We start from the raw sequence: 23,421 nt of genomic DNA, 5'->3' as shown, positions 1-23,421 counted from the left end.
GAAGAAACTTTCTTAAGCAGCTTTGTTTTTATTAATTTTGATGTTTGGCTTTTAAACTGAACCACAAAACAAGCAGAGAACTGATAGTCAGGTGAGATGTTTTTAGGTAATTTAAGAAAAGATAAACTTTATGAACCCTCACAGAGAAAATACTTTGATTTTCGTTACTGGCAAATTTTGAGAGATAAGAGTCACAATAGAAGTTTGCACGTTGCTTAAGATACCACTGTGATGCAATGTATTACTGTAGCTACAGTAAACGACTATGGAGAAAACATTGTACCATTAAAATAATGAAAAGAGAAGAGAGAAACGAGAAGGCGAGCCATGAAGATTTCATGAGGGTTATTTTCAGTTTTTAGGATATAAAATTTACGAATATCTTAATCTCTTGTTAAATCTCTTGCACATCTCCGGACAAATAATAATAATTTTAAATACCTTTGAATATCTTTATCTCTGGTTGTTGTCAAAAAATTTCTGCATTCAATCTATTTTATTTTATCTAATTATTTTATTCCTTATGGGATCTCATTATAGGATACTAAGATGATCAGACTTCCATGGATGGGGAAATATGAAGAATTTTGAATTCTACAATGTTTTGTGAGGTCTTGAAATTTCCTATGACATATTCTTTCAATGCCTTTTAGGCAATATTTTTGTATATTTTGGGTGTATGACTTCAAAATAAGCGAACATGTGGAATGTACGAAATATCCACGAAAAAGCTGTCATATGTTCATCACAGAGCTGTCTAAGCTATTAGAAGAAATTAGAAAAATAAAATAATTAGAAATGGTCAATCTGTTATGATATTTTCCTCGTTATATCTTGTGTCAGGGTGCGTGTAAAGAGGTCCCGGCGGAATTTCGAACATGCCCCGGTCATGCCTCTTCAGAGCAACTAGCGATGGTGTGTGTCCTAAAGAGATTCACTCGTTAGCACCCAAATAGCTAACTCTGCTTACCTACCGCTAATCATACGCTGCATCACCGGCTAGGGTATAATTCACTATCCACTAAATTGTTCTGGAGAATCAGACACATTCACTGCAATTTTGTGAAGTGAAGTGATCTCAATTTAGTAATCGTACCAGAAGCAAGAGAAATCCTCACGTGAAATATGAGATAAGGATGTATCTAATAGCTTCAAATTACGTGCATAAAAGTTTTCGTTAGAACGGAACATTCCAGATTTCAAAAGTAACAGTAATGAGAATTATCGCTATCCTGTAACTCCCAAGCCTTTTTGTAGCCTAATTTATTTCTGGACAGAGGGACCTTCTGTATCTCTGACTTCTTGGAACCTACAGGAAGAAAAAGAGTTCAAATTTCGTAAGATTTCTAGACTTTCTGAAGGTGAAATAAAGACAGACTCACTGCCTTTCTTTATTAGAACACCATACAAAATCCCATGTACTTCTATCTAACGCTATTATTCTTTGACTTATTCGGTCATTTCGACAGCTCACACCACTCTTCTTTACATATTTCCTTGTAACTGCGCAGTTTTCTGCGTCTCTGTGGAGGACTCCGCGAGTTTTCATGTTCGCGTATCCGCCGGCAATCACTGGGCGTTTGTTGTTGAACCCCTCTTAGCTTTGTGGCTAGAAGAACATCTAAGACGGTTGTCTGCGTCTTCATGAACGACTGGAGCGTGACCTCTTCGAGGTATGCTCGCATATCCGCCGGCATATCCACCGGGCACGTTATGTCTTGGAGATTAAAGATACTGATTTGACACAGCGGCTAGGCCCCGCAGGCCGTTGTATAGCCCAGTTACACGTCTGTGAACGTCAAACGATTCTGAAGTGAACGTGGTGGCGGGTTCCAAGCGGATTGATTAGCGCCAGACACTTTATCCTTTATGCGTTTTTCTTGGGCGGCTGGTCTTCGTACCGTAGAGTTCGCTTGTTGCTCAATACAACAGCTGTGTGTTTTCGCTATCCCTGTTCAGTGGAAGTGAGCACAAAATTCCTTATGGGATCTCGTTATATTCTGATGGTCCTCACGATGTCAGCTCTAATTCTTTCAGCTCAGCCCTAACAAGTTCCCTATAATTTTTAATGGAAATAAATCAAAGAAAAAATACCGTGAATTCAGCCGTCATTCGGCTATTAGATCCATAGATATATCTGGAAACTGTTGTTGTTTTTGAAAGGATCATTTCTTTACGGACTCTGGCAATCATCTATCAAAAACACACTTCGTAAAAGTGCAAACAGCTTTCGTGTTATACGTTATGACAGTTTTATGGTAACGGCATGAAAATCAGCTTCTATCCGAAAAACATCGTTGTTTGCGCGTGACTGTCAACTTTTTCCACGTAATTTTATTTGCTTATCTAAATCCTGAACAACGCATAAAAGCGGCATGACATACGGCATGACATACACTTTTTTGGCGCAATGTTCACCTTTTTGGTGGTAGGTTAAATAACTTTGTTGGTTCCAGAATTTTATGATCGATGCATTTTTTTTAAAGGTGCTCCTGAGTGTTTACGGTGCAACTGCACAACAAAAAGCAGGTTCGTTTTCTAGATCCATCGTTTAAACACTTAATGACTAAGAGTTGTCTACATGAAGATGAGGTTTTCCATAATCATCCTAAAGATATTTGCATAGAAATCCTGGTGTGTGCCTGCACTACTGCACCAGCAACAATGTTGCAAATCTACCAATTTAGTGGTCCCTTCGTTCTTTATCTTCCAGACCATACCTTAAAGGCAGCATACCACAAATCTGGGGTGACACGGATTTCAGGTAGAGTATCCATATACGGGGCAGAGGAAGATTATGGAGACCTGGGTGGTTCCACTCATCTCTCTGTGAATCACTGCAAGCAGCCGCCCTGAGTGCCGCTTTCTACGATGCCTTCTATTGCAGCGCGGCACCTTTGCACGCGTAGCGTCCCTCACTGCCTATCGGGGCAGTCCGAATTGATTTTCGACGAATCGCAGGGCGGAGGTGGCGCAAAGGGTGGAGCGCTGCAATAGATGGCGTCGTAGAAAACAGCATTCTGGAGGCGGCTGTTTGCAGTGATTCAGGCAGGGATGGGCGGAACCACCCAGGTCTCCATAATCTACGACCCCGTATACGGATAAAGTTTCTGGCGTTAATCAATCCGCATGGGATGCGCCCCACTTCAATTCAGAATCGTTTGAGGTTTACGAACGTGCAACTAGCCCATACAATGGCTTGCGGAAGCTAGCCGATGTGTCAAGTCCGTGTTTTTGCCCTCCCAGACAAGTCTGGTCCCAATTTATCGACTCCGGAAGGATGAAAGGCTTGGTGAGCACTAGGGCGGATTCGAACCTCCGATCGATTGTGCGGTAAGCGGAACCTCTAACCGCTACACTACACCTGCCCTCGTATACGGATACTCCACCTGAAATCCGCACCACCCCAGGTTCGTGGTATGCTGCCTTTTACCCCATGTGGGTTGCAATCGATGAAGGGGATCTGGGTGGTACGCGAATACTATAGCGTTGAATGTGTTCAGCCGAGTGAACGCGGCGCGTTCGCGGCAATTCACGTCCTTCTTCCGTTTGGCACCTAATTTTTCTTCCGCTTATTCTGGTCCGATAAAGTCATCCTGTACCGGGCATGAAGCTCCAATATTTATTCATATGGAGCGTGAGCTGCGCCTCAAAATTTCTCCGTGTGATTTATGTTACAAGTGAATTATAAGTAAGCTATAATCATAATAATAGGAGGGATAAAGAGAGAAAATTGTGATGATGATCAATTGGCTGAAGAGGCGTAACCACTTCCACTTATTCTTCAATTATTTATCAATCCAGACAAGTCTGGCACAAGTTTATCGATCCTGGGGGATGAAAGACTTGGTTGGCTCTGAGATGATCTCGAACTATGAGGAGGAACCGTAAAATCGCTGCGAAACCTCTTATCAACTGTGCTACACCCGCCCTAAGTAACATTATTAGAAGTTTTTACCTGATATTTTTTTGTTTGTTGGGAAAAATATGAAATTTTTGGTTTTTTTTTTATCAAGTGACTTCCTTATTAAAGAATTGGAATCAAGCATCTCTAAAGTATATCACTAAGGATTTTGTCGTTGAGACAGCGCTACACCCCTATTACCAATAATGTACAACAGTAACAATAATAAATAGTAATTTCATAATGAATTAAGTGTTTTTTTTTGTAATTGAAGGCAATGTAGATACTTTTGAGATGTGATTCTGAAACTGACACCTAAACTTTGCAGTTTGTTCAAGTAAACCGACTGATGCCAATGATCCCGTTCGATATGCGTTCCTTAACGAACAGAACACATTGAGAAAAACGCTTGCTGCGGGAAATACAGATGATGGTGGAGCGGACAATTTATACGGATCGAAGAGTCTATTCCAGTTTGTAGGTCTAAAATCTCTCCGAAATGCTTGATAGTACATTGAACTCGGCTAAAAATCATTTTATACACTTCAGAACAACCATTGTCGGGTGCCCACATCTTCTTTTGCACAGAAATAAACGAAAAAAAAAAAGAGTAAAGGAAAGAACATGAACGACATGGAAATGTTGATCAGATTTTTGAAAAGATTTGAACAAAAAAAAAAGGATAGGGAAAGTTATAGTTGTGATGTGTAGGCTGGTAAATTTTTTTTTTTTTTGAAAAGCTACGTATTTAACTACTAGTGGTTATTCAAAATAAACTCTATTGTTATTTATTTATTTTATTATTTATTATACTTTTGTTTTATTATTATCTATTTATCATGCACGATCTTATGCTGTTCTTGATTTGAGTTATCTGTAAGGAAAAGGATCGTAAGGGGAAATTTTTACAGTGTAATAAATTAGACTTATGTTCGCCTGTACAACTGCTCGTGAAAGCTAATTTTTTTGCGCAGACTACGACAAAAAAGGACTGTGTTACGGTGGTAAACAAGAAAGAAATCCAGTTTTCGAATACAAATCTTGATTGTATTGAAGTGGAGAGGGATTTTTTTTTCGATTTTTTGGATTTTTAGGAAGGAATAAATGAATGAAATGAAAAGAACTATGACTACTAACTATAATAACATGTTATTATCTTCGTTTGTTTCCGTACTGAATGGTTGACAAAATTTTGTGAAAATTTTGTCAAGATTAGAATATTTAAAGATATTCTCATCTTTTTAGTGATTTGAGGTAGATTTGTTGTTTCAGACTTATAATTGTGATTTGGAAATTTCCGCAATGACTGCCGCTAAGGGATGCCCTACTACGAGCAGCGTTCCAAACGAAGTATCCGGAAACTCTATAAACTATAAAATGTGAGTTATTTCATGAATTAAGGTAACAGATTTGATATTGTGATGATATAGTGGGGCCAAAATAGCCTGAATCTTGGGGGGACACTCGTTAACGTCCACTCGGACTGCGCAATGGTAAGTGTTCCCAGCAGGGGTGCCTCATCGATCCGAAAACGCTACGCTTCACCGCGCCGCTTCGGACGCAGCCGCTTACGCAAGTGAACATCAAGTCGTTTTCATTCGACTATATACATATTTTCAGGGCATATGTTTTTCAGTGATAATACGTGATGTATTATGATAATATGATCGTCTATGTTATCACATTTTACCGTAAAAACCTGCATCTAGAATACGTACACATCAAGATCCACCAATCGATAATGAAGCAAAAGCAGATATAACTACAGTGGTGACTGGGTGGGCAGAAACGAGATATGAGGCGGAATTCGAGAGAAAAACTGCTATTTATGATGTTGAGGATACCGCTCCATTTGTGAGAGTAAGTTTTGCTGGACTCATACCTCCATCTTTCTGTGGAAGATAAAACAATTCTTTAGATGAGCAGGGAAATTCTGGGCTCTTTCAGAAGATTTTTTGAACAATTTCTTGACACAGTAGCAAGATATCTGCTACAAATAATTAGAATGTTAGTGAAAAAACCTCGCTGGCGAAAATCAGTATTCGGAGTTATGAACGACGATTAATGATCGCGATCTAGATATTATTCAGATTGTTTACAACAAATCAATTTCGGTCGGATGTGTAGTGACACATTGTGGTGCAAAAAAGACAGCATACACCTGTGCGTACAGTAGCAGGTAAGAAAAAAATTGCTGGAAAAATATGAAAAAGGCGCTGAATTCTTATTTGAAATCGATCACATCTGTCCCTGATGTTTATTTCTGAAATCTCTGAGCGAATGAAAGCAAAATAGGAAAAGAGGTAAGTTGTTAATTTTTGCAGTTTCATTTGTTAGTAATTTCGGAGATAACTCCTCAGTTTAATGATGTTGATTACATGTCTTGAAATCTGCAGTTAGCATTTCCTTTTAAAAACTGAAATCGAGAATTTGCATCTTTTTCTCGCTTTCCTAATCTTCTTAGTTGTCAAATTCATGTTAATTAACTGTTAATTAATTCATTTGCGGATTATGAGGCAAGCTGAAGTTCTAAGGATGAAGTAATCTTTCGTTCAAAATAAGCAAATATAAATAAAATTAATAAATATATAATAATATAAATAATTTGACCAAATTCGTAGCAGTAAACTAAAGTCAAACAATAATTTCTCTGTACTATTCTATTTAATTTAGATAAACGCTTCATTTTAGCCCCGTCAAAGGAGAGCCATTTTACTGGCCTGTGAAGGGTTCTACCGGATGCACAAGTGACTCACAATGCAAAAAAGCAATATCTGGATCGAAGTGTAATGTTGCACCAAATGAACCGGTTGGGCTTTGCGCCACGGACCTAACAGAATTAAGTAGGAAGTTAATCGTATTATTTGAAATCCACGAAACATATGATGAATGCGGCGTTTCAAGAACTCCTCGATGTTCAACCGCGTTAACGCGACGCTTCTGCTCGCGCTGCGTGGGCGGGCACTGACAGCCCAAAGATTATATCGATGTGGGGCTTTGCTATCGGTCAACGAACATCACAGACACATACAGAACAGCAGCAGCGTCCGCCTTCGCTGCGTATGCGACACGTTAGGCCGGTTGAAAACATTTTGCCTCCATTTTGCCCCCATTTTGCCCCAACAAACGTTCAATTCGAAATCGATGACTGATTTTGAGGTATTTGCGGTTTGGATTTATTCTAACATAGTTCAAGCTGTAAAAATAGGTTGGAATCGCAGAGAAAGCTTTTATTGGACGGAGCTCCCTTTTGCTGCGAATCGCAATCGAGATTATCATTTTTTTAATCGCAGAGATGATCATTAAAGGCGTCACCCCACGAATCTGAGGTGATGCGGATTTCAGGTGGGTTATGCCTATACGAAGTCGTAGATTATGGAGAGAGAAGGGTGATTCCGTCCATTTCTCCCTGATTGCCGTTAAAAAAACGTCCCGGCGCGCTATTTTCTACAACGAATTCGACTGAAGCGCCTCAGTCTTGTGGACGCTCCGCATCTTCGGGGCCGTTTTTTACGGCAATTAAGAACATACAAACAATATAAGATTCCAGAAAGGGAAGTGATCCATTGTTCGAATGTGTAATTTTGATAGAATTCGATATTTTTCGCCCGAAAACTTCTTATGATTTTTGCAGTACGAATTTTGCAACCTCCCTAAGATACTTTTTGAACGAATAAGCAAATTTTGCAGAAATCGTACAAACACTAATGTTCAAAGAAGAAAAATTCCGTATAAAATACGAATAATTATTACATTTCCGTTGACATAAATAATAATAACTTTTTTGAATACAAATAATAATTTTCAGCAACTGCTGGACCAACAGATACAACCGCTGCTGAGTCCACCACATCAGAAACCACTGTCATGCCTACCACTACATCAACAGCCGCTGCCGCTGAAACAACCACGGCCACCAGCTCAAGCACACTGATGACGGATGAAATCCGTGACAAGATTGTCACTATGCACAATTATCGCAGGTAATAGAAATTCTACGTGAAAACATTGGAAAGAAAATAGTCTAGAGAAAAAAAACTGAAATTATACGCATAGTTCTGAATTTTGACGGATTCTGCATGGTTTGTTTTTCTGTAAAGTGACAACGTATGGAAGACGAGAGCAAAATATTTCTAACAGAATTCGAAGCCACTTAACACAACATAACATAGCCTGTTTCAAAAAGAAAAAAAGATCTAACGTTCGTTGGAGAAATTTCAATGCTTATACGTGGTAAAGCGCCTTACTTTTTTTTTTCTTAAAGGTATCACCCTAAGAAATTTGGGGTGGTACGGGTTTCAGCCGGATAATGCCGGCCTATACGGGGTCGCAGATTGTGGCTAACAGGGTGATTCCGTTCATCTATCCCTGTATCAGTGTAAACCCCGTAACGCTGTTTCCTACGACGAGTTCTGTTACAATGCGCAACCGTTGCGCTCCGCTTGCGATTCGTCGAAAACCTATTCGGATCATTAGAAGCACAGATACGTGGGGTGGTAATGCGCCTTTAAATATTTCCACAGTAACTAATTTTCTGTTTGGAAATTACGATTTTTTCTCTGAAATTTCATTTCTTTAGATCGTTACTTGCACAGGGAACTGTTAGGAATGGAAAAGAAGGAAAACCGAACTGTGGAACAGCCAAGAACATGTATAGGATGGTGAGCGGCTCGAATTCATTGAGTTTTAAAGGTGCACATTTGTAGGCGAAAGGAAACTCTTACGAAGTTTTTCAATCCAATCGATTCATGTATGGTGGTATTATAGGAATTTTAGGTTCCCTATACGGAACAGTGAACCAGTGAATAAGTCCCTCTTTAACCTGGAAATTCTCAAAACCCTCATTTCTGAGTTGCGTTGACCGAGGGTTTCAGTAGGATGGAAATTTTATAACAATTACTTTTGCTTTCATGCTGCTGCGATAAGAACGATCCTTTGCGTTCTCTTCTTGAATTTTCCGTACTACTTTACTTAGTACTTTACTTCTAATGACATTTTATTCTGTTAGGTTAGGAAAAGTTCCACCCCAGGTTAGGAAATTCTCTTCTCAAGAGCGTTCCTGATACACGATAAATTTTAGATTAGCCTAATGGCTACAGTATTTCAAAGTTTCACCGAACATCTTACAGAAATACGACAAGTCGTTGGAGACGGAAGCACAAAAATATGCGGATACTTGTGCTCTCGTGAGTTCTGGTGAAGCAACACGACCACAATCCGGTGAAAATACCTATGTAGTTCAATCGGACACAGTTTCACCACTCAGTGCGGTAGAAGAAGTACGTTCATAGAATTCTCCTTTGCAAATTAAAAATTAATAAAAAAATTCTTCGTTAAAGAAGAGAAAATTTAGTCCATTAAAAGTTGGTGGAAACAAATCCTTTCGAATGGTATAAATGCTAAGATGCAGTACACTGAATTTTTATCGACAAAAAGAAATGCACCTCTTAACTTCATACAGGTTTGTTATGTTTTTTTTTCATCTTATGTCAGATTTGTCAAATGGTTATAGTGTCGTATTAGCACATAAATTGTTTTATTTTGAAATAATAATTAAAATTAATTAAAATGAAAATGAATGAATGAATTAATTAAAATGAATAATTAAAATTGGAGGCGAAGAACGAAGAAAAAATAAAAGCACAAAAGCACTAGTCGATGCGATGATAATCGATAGTGCGACTGCTGCGCTGAGCTCTTGTTTTCTAATGGTTCTTAGTTTTTCTTCTCTTGTAACTATGCACGATTATAAATAAATAATTAAATAAATAAATAAATATTATTTTATCGTCATGCTCTTAGAATCTTTGAATTACTATCTTATTACAGATGGCTTGGGCTAATTCCTACAAAATTGGTTGTGGAGTGAGCCGTTGCACGGGTAAAACTTTCGTAGTTTGTCGCTATAATCCTCGGTTAGTTAATGTTTTATTTCCATTAATGAAATATTTTGAACTGTAATTGTAGTTTTGGTGGTACTCTAATTGGAAATGAGAATTTATCTATAAGCTTAAAGGCATCACCCCACGAATCTGAGGTGGTACGGATTTCAGGTGGACTATCCTTATACGGGATAGTAGATTATGGAGAGGCGGGTGATTCCGTACATTTCTTCCTAGTTTCCTTTAAAAAGGTCATGTAAGATGTGGCGCGTGCACAAGGCTGGCGTGCTCCAATCGAACTCGTTGTAGAAAATAGCGCGCCGGATCCCTCGAACCCGTATCTTTCGGGCCGTTTTTTTTTACGGCAATCAGGAAGAAATGGACAGAATCACCCCCTCTCCATAATCTACGATCCCATATATGAATACTCCACCTGAAATCCGTACCACCTCAGTCAGATTCGTGAGGTGATGCCTTTAAATTATTGAATAGACCTTTTTTTTCTTTGCTACCCAAATGGAAATGTTTTAGGGGAAATGTTCTGAACGAGTACATCTACAATGTTGGCAGTATCTGCGCATCATGCCCAAACTCATGCACGGACTCACTTTGTGATTCACCTGCAAACTAAGAAATCCAAAAAAAAAATCGTCGTTCGTTCATGGTTTAGTGATTTTCAGTTAGTGTTCATTTTTGATGAACCAATAAAAAAGTAGAATGCAAGCCTGATTCTTCTCAGAATTTTCTGCTCAGATAACTAGTCGAAGAATGGAGTTAGTGTGACAAAATTTGACATCCACAGGGGTGCATGTAAATGTTATGGTATGGTTCCATATAACTATATTTATCTTGGAATAACAACTTCTGGAAGGAAGCGAGAAGCGAAATCGGAACCCTCAAACTAGTCCTCAATCCTTAGCGTATCAAACCCGAATTCTATTCAATCAAAAGTAGAAATTATTTAAGGATGAAAATTTAAAGGGAACAGAATATGATGAAGGTACACAATGAGAGATGAGATGAGGCAAGAATGACTGTCAAAAATGCTAGTACATAAAAAAAATTCATCAATTCATGATGGTACATACATGAACGCATCCAAAATTTGTTCGGAAGGGGAACAAAGAAATTGAAAGAAATGTGCATTGAAAGAAAGGACGAACTTCTTGTTTATTCAAATTCCATCCACTAGAATTATGTGCAGCCACAACATGGTGAGAAACATTTTTCAACAACATTTTCTGAGGAATCGCAAAGCCGGAGTGCAAAGCGAAGCGGTGAGATGAGAAACAGCGCAGAAAAATGGAGGATGAAAGCATGCTCCGGGAACCACCATGATGAAACACCATTTTTTCAACAACTAAAAGAATAGTTCACATATTTACTGACCAGTTTCTGGATAAGTAGTAATAGAAGAAAATAATGTTTTCTTAATGAATTTCATGAGTCTAACTACAAAAGAGGTCTACAAATTATCCTATGATAGGCATCATGTGTGCGGGTGTACCGCAGTCGGTTAGATGTTCAGCTGCCTGATCGGAGCTAGCAAAACCTAAAATTCACGTGAAAAATTGATGGGTGGAACAAAGCTGTACTAGAAAATTGAGTACTGAGTAGAGAAGATCGATCATGAGGACATTTTTGAAGCAGCACATGGTTGGAGGGATTTGTAAATGTCATTGTCATTTGTAAATAGTTAGATACGCTTATTTCGCCTACTTTTGTTCGTCATTTATTCTTTTTCTCTTTTTTTGTCATTAGGTGGATCGTTCAAATCCGTATCCTCGTCGTATTAATCTTCAAATCGTCGGGCTTCTGCCTCTAATACTTCAGGACGATCATTCAGCTGATCCACGGCACATACGGAACCAGTTGAGTAGAACAAACCCCGCTGAGGTTCTGAACAGGTTTCGCGTTGGTAGCGAAAAGGAAAAAAAGACTCTAATGGATGGCCGAAGGGAAGCATCCGTTGACAGTTTTTTCTATTGCCATGGAATTTCGAGTAATTAGCTTACCGGAAGTTCTGGACGTTCTAAGAGTAAAACGCTCAGAGATACCTAGACTCTTGATCGACTAAAATCGAAGAGAACAGCCCCAAAAGTGATTTAATTTATTGCTGATGGGGCCATCTTCTTGGAAAATCTCCTCAGAGCTTCTTTTTATTGCTTCTGATAGTGTTTTCTTATAGAGGATGAGGAGGGTTACGTAGTTCTGGAAAAATTCTTCTGCGTTAGTTTTACGCATTGAGTTCATCATAGAAGGCGTTCTCACTGTGTCCTCAGATTTCCGTAGGTGCGTGAGCACTTACGATCCAGAGTTTACGTCCTCTGCGATACCGCAGTCGTAGAAAGGCGCATCTAGACGGCGTTGAGTTATATGGATAGACGAAAGGATACCTGATTCGTGGAGACACGCTATCATAATTCCCCTTCACAAGAAGTTATCCGTCACGAACCCCAGGAATTATCGAGGAATCTCTTTGCTGCGTGTTATGTACAAGGTATTGGAGCGCATTATCCTGGACCGACTCATTAAACATCGCGAAGAAACAACGCACGACGAGCAAGCTGGTTTTCGTTCTGGCCGATCTACGATTGACCAGGTGTTCATCGTCAGGAGAGTGATCGAAATCTGGCAGCAGTATTCGAAGCCAATGCAATTTGCGTTTCTGGACTTTGAAGCCGCGTTCGACTCTCCTCACCGAGGCCGTCTTCTCAACGCGCTTCGCGCCGATGGAGTACCAGGAAAGTTCGTTCGCTTGCTTGATGACATGAATCGACGAACAACTGCTGCAGTTCGAACACCAGCCGGATGTACAACACCGTTTGAAGTGGTAACTGGAGTAAGACAAAGGGCGGTGGCAGGACCCTTCCTGTTCAATTTCGCCATCGACGACATTATGCGAAGAACAGTCGACCAGTGTCTTGCTGACATCTTGTCTTAGCACCATCAGGGTGCCCCTTGACTGACCTCGAGTACGCCGACGATGTTGTTATATTCGCGGAAAGCAGTACGAAACTTCATCATCTTGTCAACCTTGTATCGAAGCTGGCTGCAGCCTATAGACTACGTCTAGACCCTGATAAATGTAAGCAGATGTGGATCTCTTCGAGACCTCGAACGGGAATCAGGGTGGACGGACAACCGATAGAACTCGTCGATGAGTTCTGTTACCTGGGCTATACGCTGAAGAGCAACGGCAGCCACGAGAGAGATGTTCAGCAAAGATGCGCTAAGGCCACTTCTGCATTCAACTCCTTAACGAAATGCCTGTGGTCGACCCCCATCACCAACGAAGTCAAGCTGCGAGTATACCTACCCGCAATTCGTCCCATCATGATGTACGGATCGGAGACTTGGGCAGCACCATCAACGGTTATGGAGAGGCTTGACTGCACAGAATGAAAGCTGCTCAGACGGCTACTTGGCTACTTTTGGCCTAGCGTATGCCACAATGAAGATCTTTACGCAGAAATTGATGTGGTATACCAGCGGATGACACGTGGAAGACATCAACATCTTGCACTGCCATCGAAAGTGGCTAAAGTAAATCGTCTTCGCTTCTTTGGTCATATATTAAAGAGACCGGCAGATCGCCTTGTTCAACGAGTTCTGAGGAGTTCGTCGGGTTCGAGCTGGAAGAAGCCACCCGGCCGAAAACGGAAGTTCTGGACTGAGGTGGTGAAAGAGGACCTGAGGACACTCGGCGTGGATTGGCAGTTCAGGCGGGACGTAAGGTTTCGCAGAATATGGAATAGCGACGAATGGATTGATTCTGTGCAAGCTCTCACAGAAGATCGAGAAGGTTGGGCAGAGCTGTGTTCAAGGACGGCACACCTCGGCGAAGATGCGGGTAATCGCGTCAGGCGATGACAGCAGCCCACTGATTAACTAAGTAAGTAAGTAAGTTAGTTTTACCATTTGTTTCGTTGTTAGTCCCCTCCCACCAGGATTCGGCTATAGTCGGGTCAAAACCACCTGAAAATCGGTGCAGCTACGTTCGAAGCGGCGCGGTGTGGAGATTGTGGTGGGACCGCTGTTGACCGACCATCGCTGGTTTCGATCGGATTCCAGTGACGAGCGCTGCGATCCCAACGGTTGCGTTCCACCGCGTCGCTACGAGCGCAGCCGTTTGGGCAACTGCTATGCCAGGCCTCAGGTCGTTTTGATCTAAATATTAGGGTGGTGCAAAAGAAATACAGGTTTTTTACCCAAATTCTAAATTAATATAACTCAGATCAGATCAAAATTTATTTAATCAAAGTGATCTCCATTACAATTAACGCACTTTTGCCAACGAGAAACGAGTTTCTTAATGCCAATATCATAAAAGTCTGGGGTTCTGGAAGAGATGAACTCATCGAAGGCAGTTTCTGCATCGTCTTGGTTTCTGAAGTGTTTCTCCCGCAAGAAGTTATCAAGGTGCTTGAAAAAGTGAAAGTCAGTAGGCGAAAGGTCGGGCGAGTATGGTGGATGATCCAGAGTTTCATAATTCAACTCATGCATTTTTTGCCGTGTGATCATTCAAAACGGCGATTTTTCTGACTTTCGGTCAATTCATGTGGAACCCACTTGTCAAGCTTCTTGGTCTTACCAATTTGTTTCAAATGGCGAACAGCTGTAGTGTGATCGACGTTGAGCCCCTTGGCAATATCTCGTGTGGTTTTGCGTGGATCAGCTTCGACTGTCGCCTTCAACAAGTCGCTATCAAGTATTGGTGGACGGCTGCCATGTGGTTCGTCTTCGAGACTGGTGTTGCCGGCACGAAACTTTTGGAACCAACGTTGTGCTGTGCATTCGTTGATACTTCCCTGGCCCCATACTTCGTTGATATTTCAGGTTTGAGGTTTGAGCGGTAGGCCGGCCCAGTTTGCACTCGTAGAAGTAAATTTGACGAAAATTGCGACTAAACATCTGAAAATAAAAACCAAATTATTTTTATAATAAGCGACTTGAATTAAATTCCATATACATATTTAGAAAACTCATATAATAAGCCTTCCAACTATGTATAATACCTCGTAAAAAAGCCTTAGTTTATCAAAAAAAAAATAGTGTTGAAACTAATAAAACAAAAAAAAACCTGCATTTCTTTTGCACCAACCTAATATATATGTATAGTAGAGTCAAAATGACATGAGGTACGGTGCAGTTGCGTAAACGGTTGCGCTCGAAGCGGCACGGTGGAGCGCAGCGGTTAGGGTCGAGTGAGGACCCTCGCTTCCGCCATTCGTCGCTGCAGTTTGCCAGGGTCCCACCTCGATCCCAACCGCTGCGTTGCACCGCTTCGAGCGCAACCGCGTACGCACCTGCACTGTGCTTCAGGTCGTTTTGATCCGAGCATAGTCGTTTATAAAAGTCGAATCATGCTGCATTGTGCAGAAACTGAGTGTAAATCACGGTTCCTTCTTCGCTTTCATGAAGAACAGACATTTTGATTTTATTTTTTCAACTTTTCTAATTTTTTATCTCGGTATTTTTATTTTGAAAAAAGGAACTAACTAGATGCGCAGAAATCACGTAGAATTTTCTATATGAATTTTGCTAATGGACTAATTTTTCAAAGTATCGAGGTAGGAGATCGGCAAGGTGAAGTGAATGGATGTTTCGAAAATTGGCGGCCTTCTCCAAGCTCTCGGCCATTCGTATCCGTAGAAAAACGCTTGTATGACGGTTAGACAAATGGTCGGGCGCGCAGCTAAGTAACCACATCAAACCATTTAAAAACTAAACTGATGATCTCATACACTTTTGATTCCAGCCACCTGTGGAAACAGATCCATCAGAATGCATTAATTCCTTGGAGCAGCGAAATGATAGACAGACATCGGGGGTTTTTTGACGAGAATGAAGGGGAATTTACAGTCGACTCTGAACACGTTCGACCATCTCAGCGTAGTGCACTTTTGATGGAATCAGAGTGGAGAGAAGCGAGAGTGTGTACGTGTGAAGCGTGCGTTGCGGCAGGCGCGTCGCGTCCGCTCGGCTGAACACGTCCAACGACTACTATGCGCCACGATTATAAGCAAATGGGCGCACTCGCTTACGTTGAAACAGAAACTAGGTAAAGGTAAGGGAAAAGTGCTTTGAATTCAAGCACCCTTCAAAGAGAATGCAATCGCGAATTGTTCCATTCAGGACGTGAAGTTACCCCGCGGTTTCATTTCATCCTATTACGGTAACCTAGTCATTCTGCAATCGCAGAAACTTCTTGCCGCATGGTGGTTGTTGGTCTTGAGCGTTCGTAGTTTACGTTTGAGGTCATATTTAGGAGTTTATGACTTTATTGGTCATGACTTATTGTTTTGGATAAACAACAAGTAGTTTGCATGGATTTTTCAGCTTCTACGCATACTGAAGGATACGGTGGTTCTCATTTTCATTTTCATTGGGTTTTACTCGTAAATCTCACTGTATACGATATTTCGACCGTGGATACGGAGATTGTAACAATAGCCGGTTGATGGTGGATAGATGGGCGCGTGGGCGGTTGCTGACGAATCGCGCCCCGCACCCGCAATGATGTTTTTCGGCGTGCGATCGAGCGTATGAGTAACTCTGCCTTTTCCTTCTCTTCCCTACCGATCATATATATTGTTCAATCGTTGTCTTTTCTAATTCGTTATCTTTTTTTAATTTGAACAAATACATCACTGGAAGATCAATCACAATCTTATTTCCATATTTTTCCAATCATTTCCCAGAAATCTTAACGAAATTTCCACTGACGACCTCACATTGCTGTGTTTTACGCCATGTGACCGCATTTAACCTGCACCAAGCATCAAACATATGAATTGTAATTATTTCTATTGATTGATTCGACCACTCTTATTATTGATTTATTAGTATGCGTTCAATTTCTCACCCTATAAATAGCTGTCTAACCCTCACACTCTTCTCTATAGCCTTCACCTTTTCAGTCTTCAACCGATTCCTATGTAAAAAAACAACAAACATTCCACTTCATATCATAAAAAGTTCGTCAAAATGTCAATGTCAAGAAGCATTTTACAAGAACTCTGTGATTATGTACAACGTAAGTTTTAAATCTATTCTAAAGATCTATGTTGAACGCTTTTATTTATTCAGATGCTTCAGTTTAACTGGATTTAGTTATCAAAACTTTTTAACCTGTTTGTTTCCTTTCTTTGCAAACACATCAGAATTATTGATCCTTGACTTTTTTATACGACCACCTTTTCCTTTCAGAAAAACCATCGACTGTGCTAGGAAACAAATTTTTCGATTATCGAGTGGCCTTACAAGCAGATGTGTCTTATAAAGGCGACAAATTTGAGCCTAGAATCTTCGTCATATCGAAATTTCGCCTTTTCATACTCTCCGGGAAGTCACCGTCATCGTTGAAAATTGATCGTAGTTATCATCTCCTCAGCATTAAATCGGTTAACATTTTGAATAACGACGAGGTAAGTCATCGAAAAATTTAGCTTTTCTGGTTGGATTTTTTAATTTCTAATTTAATAATTATCGTAATCTTTTATAGGTAGCCATAGCTTTTGATGAAGCTGGACATAGAAAGAAATACGTTATCAAAAGTCCTCAAGCATCCTCAAGTGCTTTGGTTAAACATGTACTTGCTGCATTTCTTCGTTATTTCCCAGATATTGGTAAGCTATCGATTTTTTTTTCTTTTCAATAGCAAATCGTTTTCTTTTCTTGGAAATTTATCCTTTCGCTTTGCATTTCATACCATGTCTTCTTCGATTAGTAATATTTTGCATTTTGAATTAGTGATATCCAGTGGAGGTTAACCTCGATATTCACAGGCGCACAGTTGCGATCATTGATCGAATTCACACCTGAAAGTTGCTACGACGAATTCTCTTCAATGAGTGGAGATGCTGCTGCTAGAGCCTGTCATTCATTCCGCAGAACTTATGCTGCACTTTGTGATTTTTACGATCAGCCTTATAGAGATGAAGTGTCATGGGTGGGTGGATGGGATGATTGCTTTCGATTGTTTGTTCAATGATGAAATTCACAAAACATTGTATTCTTTTAGGATGTCGAAAAGATATATGCGGTTAACAGATTACGTTCGTTGCGGATAGAGGATTTCTCGCATCTTTTACCAAAGTGAGTCCATAGAACACCGTGATACTTTTCCCTTTTCGTTATGATAAGCGAGATAAGCGATAGCCCAGTGATACCTTTAGAATCAATCGATTTTAGGGATTTGCTGCCGATAACGGGAGTTCTTCAATACTCGTCGTATTTTACGGGACTTGTCGCCGATGGGATTCGAATGACGACGGAAGTTATTGATGTGATAATGTCTGTTATTCGGAAGTCGCGCTATCTTCAACACCTCCAACTCAGAAATTGCGCCCTCCCACGGTACAGACTTCTTCTTTATTTACTATTTAGCGGACACCATTTAAAAATATTCCATTTGCTTAATTTCAGTGACTTTATCACTCTGTTTGCATCGGCTCTCCAGCAGAACCCATCGATACCTTTAGAATCAATCGATTTTTCCAAGAATGTTCTTGACGACAAAAAAGGTAATATATCCTACTTAATGGCATCACCCCACGAATCTGCGGTGGTACGGATTTCCGGTGGAGTATTCGTATACGGGGTTGTAGATTATGGAGGAGGAGGATTCCGTTCATTTCTTCCTAATTGCCGTAGAAAACGGCCCTGAAGATACGGCTCCGAGCGTTCCGGCGCACTATTTTCTACAAGTAGTTCGATTGGAGCGCACCAGCCTTGTGCAGCGCCGCATTTTCCGAGCCGCTTTTTACGGCAATTAGAAAGAAATGGACGGAACCACACCCCTCTCCATAATCTACTATCCCATATACGAATATCTCACCTGACATCCGCACCATCACAGATTCGTGGTATGCTGCCTTTAAATCTTATTTCCTTCGTTAACTTCATGATTTTTAAGGTTTCGTTTTGCTTTCTAATGTGCTTCCGAGGTTAACTACACTTCGACAGGTGAACTTATCAGAGTGTGGGCTCAGTGAGAAATGTTCACAACTGTTTTGTACTGGGATCTACTCGTGAGCATTCCAAATATTTCGCAGCTAGTGCTTCAAAGTCCCGTATCTTACGTGTAACAGGAATTTCAGAGGTTTGACCGCAAAATCGAATTGTGGAGCAGTGTCCAGTCTGACACATTTAAACCTCTCGACTAATGTTCTTAAAGACGATGTACGTACAAGCAATCTGTTTTTGTTCTTTTCATTTCACTCTTTTTCATTTGGTTCATCAGTCGCCAATTTTCATGATTTTTTTTTTTAATTTTAAGATATCTTCGCTAGTCAATGTGGTATCTTTGTGCACAACTCTGCGGGTTTTGGACTTGACAGACACGGGATTCCCTCTCGATAAGATTTGGGCCGCCTTGAAGTATGGAGGTCTACAGATTGAAAGGTTGAGTCTTGGTGGTTGCCATGCAGGGAAGAAGCCAGGGGATAGCGCTCAGGCAAGCGATACATTTATTTCACGTGCTTTCCTGTGTCCCCATAAATATCATCTTTTTCAGTTAGTTAAGGAGTTCTTCTCAATGGCTGTAAATTTATCACATATCAGCTTTGCAAATACTATATTGCCTGTTGATCTTATGAAGGCGATGCTGCTTGGACTGGCCAGTAATCAGCAGGTACGTATGCCACTTCTTGTTATTGACTCTGATGTATTTGCATAAGGCTTTGGATGCCTTATATTCCTACTTCAACTTCGAATCGATTTGTTGGCGCTATTTTGGCTTTTCTCTCTGCAATCATTCCGTAATTTTCAGTTAAAACCATTTCATTTGGACATCAGTGGAACATGTGAGAAAACATCCAGCTCAGTGCTTGAAGCGTGTCTTGCCGGCGTACAATGTAGTAGCCTTTCTCTCAGAGACAACAATTTAGAAACAGAAATGCAGGTAAGCTTATGGATCTGGACGATTTAGCAACTTGTTGTCTTCTGGTTTGAATTCGTATGCCATTTTTGAACAACAGGGGCATTTGATTCAACCACAGTTTCATGCATAAAACGCCTCATTTTAGGGAGTTGTTCATACTCTCGGGAACATAAAAACGTTGCGTCGTCTTGATCTGGGCGGAGCTAATTTGTTAGCCCTACGCAGATCATCGAAGCAAACTCATGCGGCTGTGATCAATAAGACGATTCTTGATATTGTGAAACTTTTTTCTGATGAGTCCGTGAGTACATTGTTGCCACTTCATTTCATGCTATTGTACTTGATTAAGTGAAAGAAAAAAGAATTCTCCAGAAACTATAACATTTACCTGATTGATTTTTTAGCAACTATTTTTCGTGAACACGGTGATTATCTTCTTCAGACGCGATTCGTTCATTTTATTGTTTTGTTCAAAAAGTTCTCAAATTGTTGAATTAAATAACGATTTGCGTTACAGTCGCTTGAAGAGTTGATCTTGTCGGATGCGCGGCTAGGTCCCCATCTCAGCGTTCTTCTGAATACGCTTGGAGCAGCGACATCGCTTCGATTTCTCGACATTTCAAACAATGACTTAGGACACTTTGGAGCAAGAATTCTTTCCAAAGTAAGTTTATTTCTGATATCAAATCATTACGGGGGAACTTGAGTGGGAACTGTAAAAAGTCAGCACTATGAACGAATGCTGTGTAAATAACAAATTTTTTGACGGTGGTCTTTTTTTTGTTATATGTCCGCTACATGCCACCTCTCAGACTCCAATCTTGTTATGTTTTATCTTTCGGACTCGTAAGTAAGAAATCAATGAAGATGACTCATTGTCTCCGGTTCGAATGTGTATCAAACACGATTAGGAGAATTTAGGTCAGAGGATTGCTTTGTAAACACGGTGCACATGATTTTGTTAACATTTTCACACACTTATTTCGGAAAAGAACTAGATATTAGTTTGTCTCGACATAAGTCAAGATACTCTTTTATAGGCATTAGAACTCAACGCGTCTCTACGTACCATCGTAATCGATAACAATCATCTAGGCGTTGAAGGGCTTTACGATCTAGCAACAGCTGTCAACATGTAAGCTGTAGCTTTCTTACTTGTTATACTTATACTGTCATAACATTCCAGTAGTTATGGTTGCTCTTTATTGTAGGAATAGAACAATCACATCTATTCCATACCCTGTACAAGACGTGTGCGAATGCCTATCGAAGACAGGATGCGACCGATCACGAGTTTTGGTTGCTATGACACAGATTGAATCGTGTTTAGAAAGAAATCGTCAGTCAACCAACGCTGATATGGCGAATTTTCGAATCGCTGCTGCGGTTTGTATTTTTGACTGAACATTGTGTGCTATAGTGTTTTGATTATGGAAGAATGCGTTGATCACTTCCTTAGAGCCAACAGGAACTGGATTTCGACTGCTTTTTTGGAATTTTCAGAATTTGGATTTGGGGAACCCTGAAAAATGGAATGCCGTTGGAGACGTTCTCTCTAGTGCAGCAGAGGAACCGTTCCCATCGCGTCTAGAGGATATGGTTGATGATTTTGTTGATCAGGTGAATTATGTTGATTATTTCTAATTGCTTTTGCATTTTCCACCTTTTTTTATAGGTTAGTGAAAACAAATGTCATGCTAAGAAAAGTAAGGAATGAGTGAAGTGTTTTTCTGCGCTTTTTAGGCTCGACGAGAGTGTGTCCTCAACCTACAAAGTACACTTTCACGTCTCCGTAGTGAAAGCGGAGATGCACCAAAAATTCCTGGAAAAGCGGAACTAATTGCTATGCAGAGGTTAAGGGAATTATGGATGGACGACCTTAAACGAGTGTTCAGGTAGTGGTGTGGTTGCGCTTGATTCGATCGATTATACGTTGTTTGACTATCACATTCCCCCTTTTATAGTGACTGGCGGTGGCGCGAATTGTGTGAACGAAGTGAAATGTTTGTTGATAGACTTGGCGCCAATGCAGATGGAGTTTCTAATGCCAGTGTATCTCAAAACGGTTCACCCCGACAGTATATGTCACCCAGCACTCCGCGGTTCGTTGCTCTTTGGTTTCGACTACGATCTGCCGGTATTATGAATTATTCTTTCTCAGTTGTGTCGATTCCGGGCACAGGCCGCGTAGCATCATAGGGGATCTTCATTCTCCTCTTGGTCTTCGGGATGAAGAGCCTGGAATCTCGTTGGACACTCCTCCTCAGCCCTCAGCTCTTGTTCATTTGCAAAAATCACGTCCGCGATTGCAAAGAAGGGCTGGAGCATTTGGACAAGGTGGCGTTGACAATTACGTCTTGTTTCTTACATAATACCCATTACCCACCTGCTTTTTAGTACGGCAAACACAAAGCAACAACGAGGATACACCAATGAGTCGCAGCACTGACATCGAAGAAGAAGTTCAGTCCAACAAAAGTGAGGACAGTGGCGGAGGAGGCGATGTAGTGGTTAAAAAAGTTCGTGAAGGAGTGGTTTTTGCTTTAGTAGTCTTATTTTTAAATTTTTCCACCAAACCAATTTAGTTACACCTTTCCAGCATCCTTCTGAACGTCCTGGATTTCGTGTGGCAATGTTACCGGACGCTGCCGCTTTATCGCAAGCAGTACTCCGTTCTGCTGCTGACAGAGCAATGTCGCCAAAACCAGAGTCTCCAGGACACAGCTCCTCTCTCAGTTCACCAGGCCCTTCCTCATCCCCACGAACAACTACTGAGTCAGATTCGCCTCCACCTTTACCGCATCGTATGAAGTGGGTATATTCGTTTCTTGCATTTAGAATTAGGCAAAAGATGGGGAATATATACTGCAAAAATGTAAGGTCTAAAGTTTCTCTTCGATCTGATTCTACGCGTATTTTATTTTGCCCCGTTTTTTTCTTAATTATTTGTAATCGCATTAGGAGTTTTAATCTGTGCTCAGATATTAAAATTACTTCGTCTTTTCTTCATTAACCTAGTAAATGAATTCAAGAAGGAGAAACTTCGAAAGAAATCCTCCTGAAAGAATTGTTGTTTTCTTTTTAAAACTTGAGGACTGGATATCCTCAATTGTATCTAATCTGCGTCAAAATTCCAGGAGTTTGCCTACTGTCCCTCCACTGCTTCCTCCAAAACCAGTGGCGCGTAATGCTCCACCTTCTTCGAACTCCCTAGTCAATGAATCGAATGACAGCGATGAAAACGCGAATAATCGTCGCTCGGTTGCCGATATGGCAAGGATCTTCAACCGGTAAACATGGTATTCTGATAATGTATTCGAATCCCATTGCCATATTCCCGTTTTGGCATTCTTATACATGTACATTCATCTCTATTACATTTTTACAAATTTTCACAAATTATTTGAAGGCTTTGGCTTAGATTTCATTCCTGAATTTTCATCTCTTCATAACTCTTCTTTTATATGCCTTAAGCTGTTGAACAGGTAGTACGTTTTCAATCGTTTCCGTTTATTGTTAAGGTTAAGGTCCACATCCGCGTGTATTCCTCATCCGAAATATCTTATTTTATGGGTGCTATAGTGTTTAAGCAAAAAAAGAGCTTTTTTTTTCGAACTGATGAGATATCACACACTCCTGATATAGTCTAAGCATTCGTTATACCAGGTGTATGCATGTTACCAGTATCTGGATCACTTCCATGTGTGAGACTGATCAAAAGTCCTAGAAATGAATTAGAAAAGGACTGA

General features: G+C 40.5%; 6 protein-coding genes across 6 annotated transcripts; all 6 read left to right on the top strand.

Annotated features, from left to right (window-relative positions):
* Window positions 1-2,410: 2,410 nt before the first annotated feature.
* RB195_007828 (uncharacterized protein) lies at window positions 2,411-10,417 on the top strand (the record flags this gene model as incomplete). Its single annotated transcript, XM_013439132.2, has 13 exons — window positions 2,411-2,428; window positions 2,487-2,529; window positions 4,233-4,381; window positions 5,177-5,283; window positions 5,614-5,764; window positions 5,995-6,083; window positions 6,596-6,747; window positions 7,713-7,887; window positions 8,484-8,565; window positions 9,034-9,183; window positions 9,258-9,365; window positions 9,734-9,819; window positions 10,318-10,417. The coding sequence occupies 13 exons, from the start codon at window positions 2,411-2,413 to the stop codon at window positions 10,415-10,417; spliced, it is 1,410 nt and encodes a 469-aa protein (XP_013294586.2).
* A 1,860-nt stretch (window positions 10,418-12,277) lies between these two features.
* On the top strand, window positions 12,278-12,730 carry RB195_007827 (uncharacterized protein; the record flags this gene model as incomplete). Its single annotated transcript, XM_064181670.1, has 1 exon — window positions 12,278-12,730. One exon carries the CDS (start codon window positions 12,278-12,280, stop codon window positions 12,728-12,730), a length of 453 nt encoding a protein of 150 aa, XP_064038444.1.
* Window positions 12,731-12,882: 152 nt separating this feature from the next.
* Window positions 12,883-13,191, top strand: RB195_007826 (uncharacterized protein; the record flags this gene model as incomplete). The annotated part of the gene is made up of 1 exon (XM_064181669.1): window positions 12,883-13,191. The coding sequence occupies one exon, from the start codon at window positions 12,883-12,885 to the stop codon at window positions 13,189-13,191; it is 309 nt and encodes a 102-aa protein (XP_064038443.1).
* Window positions 13,192-13,281: 90 nt separating this feature from the next.
* On the top strand, window positions 13,282-13,659 carry RB195_007825 (uncharacterized protein; the record flags this gene model as incomplete). The annotated part of the gene is made up of 1 exon (XM_064181668.1): window positions 13,282-13,659. One exon carries the CDS (start codon window positions 13,282-13,284, stop codon window positions 13,657-13,659), a length of 378 nt encoding a protein of 125 aa, XP_064038442.1.
* A 686-nt stretch (window positions 13,660-14,345) lies between these two features.
* RB195_007824 (uncharacterized protein) lies at window positions 14,346-14,645 on the top strand (the record flags this gene model as incomplete). The annotated part of the gene is made up of 1 exon (XM_064181667.1): window positions 14,346-14,645. The coding sequence occupies one exon, from the start codon at window positions 14,346-14,348 to the stop codon at window positions 14,643-14,645; it is 300 nt and encodes a 99-aa protein (XP_064038441.1).
* Window positions 14,646-16,776: 2,131 nt separating this feature from the next.
* RB195_007823 (uncharacterized protein) lies at window positions 16,777-22,966 on the top strand (the record flags this gene model as incomplete). Its single annotated transcript, XM_064181666.1, has 23 exons — window positions 16,777-16,825; window positions 16,999-17,216; window positions 17,294-17,417; window positions 17,577-17,740; window positions 17,813-17,886; window positions 17,983-18,147; window positions 18,217-18,314; window positions 18,707-18,821; window positions 18,891-18,972; window positions 19,070-19,246; window positions 19,307-19,423; window positions 19,562-19,693; window positions 19,818-19,973; window positions 20,190-20,336; window positions 20,713-20,807; window positions 20,884-21,058; window positions 21,176-21,292; window positions 21,416-21,567; window positions 21,637-21,774; window positions 21,834-22,009; window positions 22,070-22,191; window positions 22,272-22,483; window positions 22,810-22,966. 23 exons carry the CDS (start codon window positions 16,777-16,779, stop codon window positions 22,964-22,966), a joined length of 3,162 nt encoding a protein of 1,053 aa, XP_064038440.1.
* Window positions 22,967-23,421: the final 455 nt, after the last annotated feature.

Source organism: Necator americanus, chromosome I (genome assembly GCF_031761385.1).
Source record: "Necator americanus strain Aroian chromosome I, whole genome shotgun sequence".
Classification (NCBI taxonomy): Eukaryota; Metazoa; Nematoda; class Chromadorea; order Rhabditida; family Ancylostomatidae; genus Necator; species Necator americanus.
Note: the sequence above shows the minus strand (reverse complement) of the source record. Positions and strands in the feature narration are given on the sequence as shown.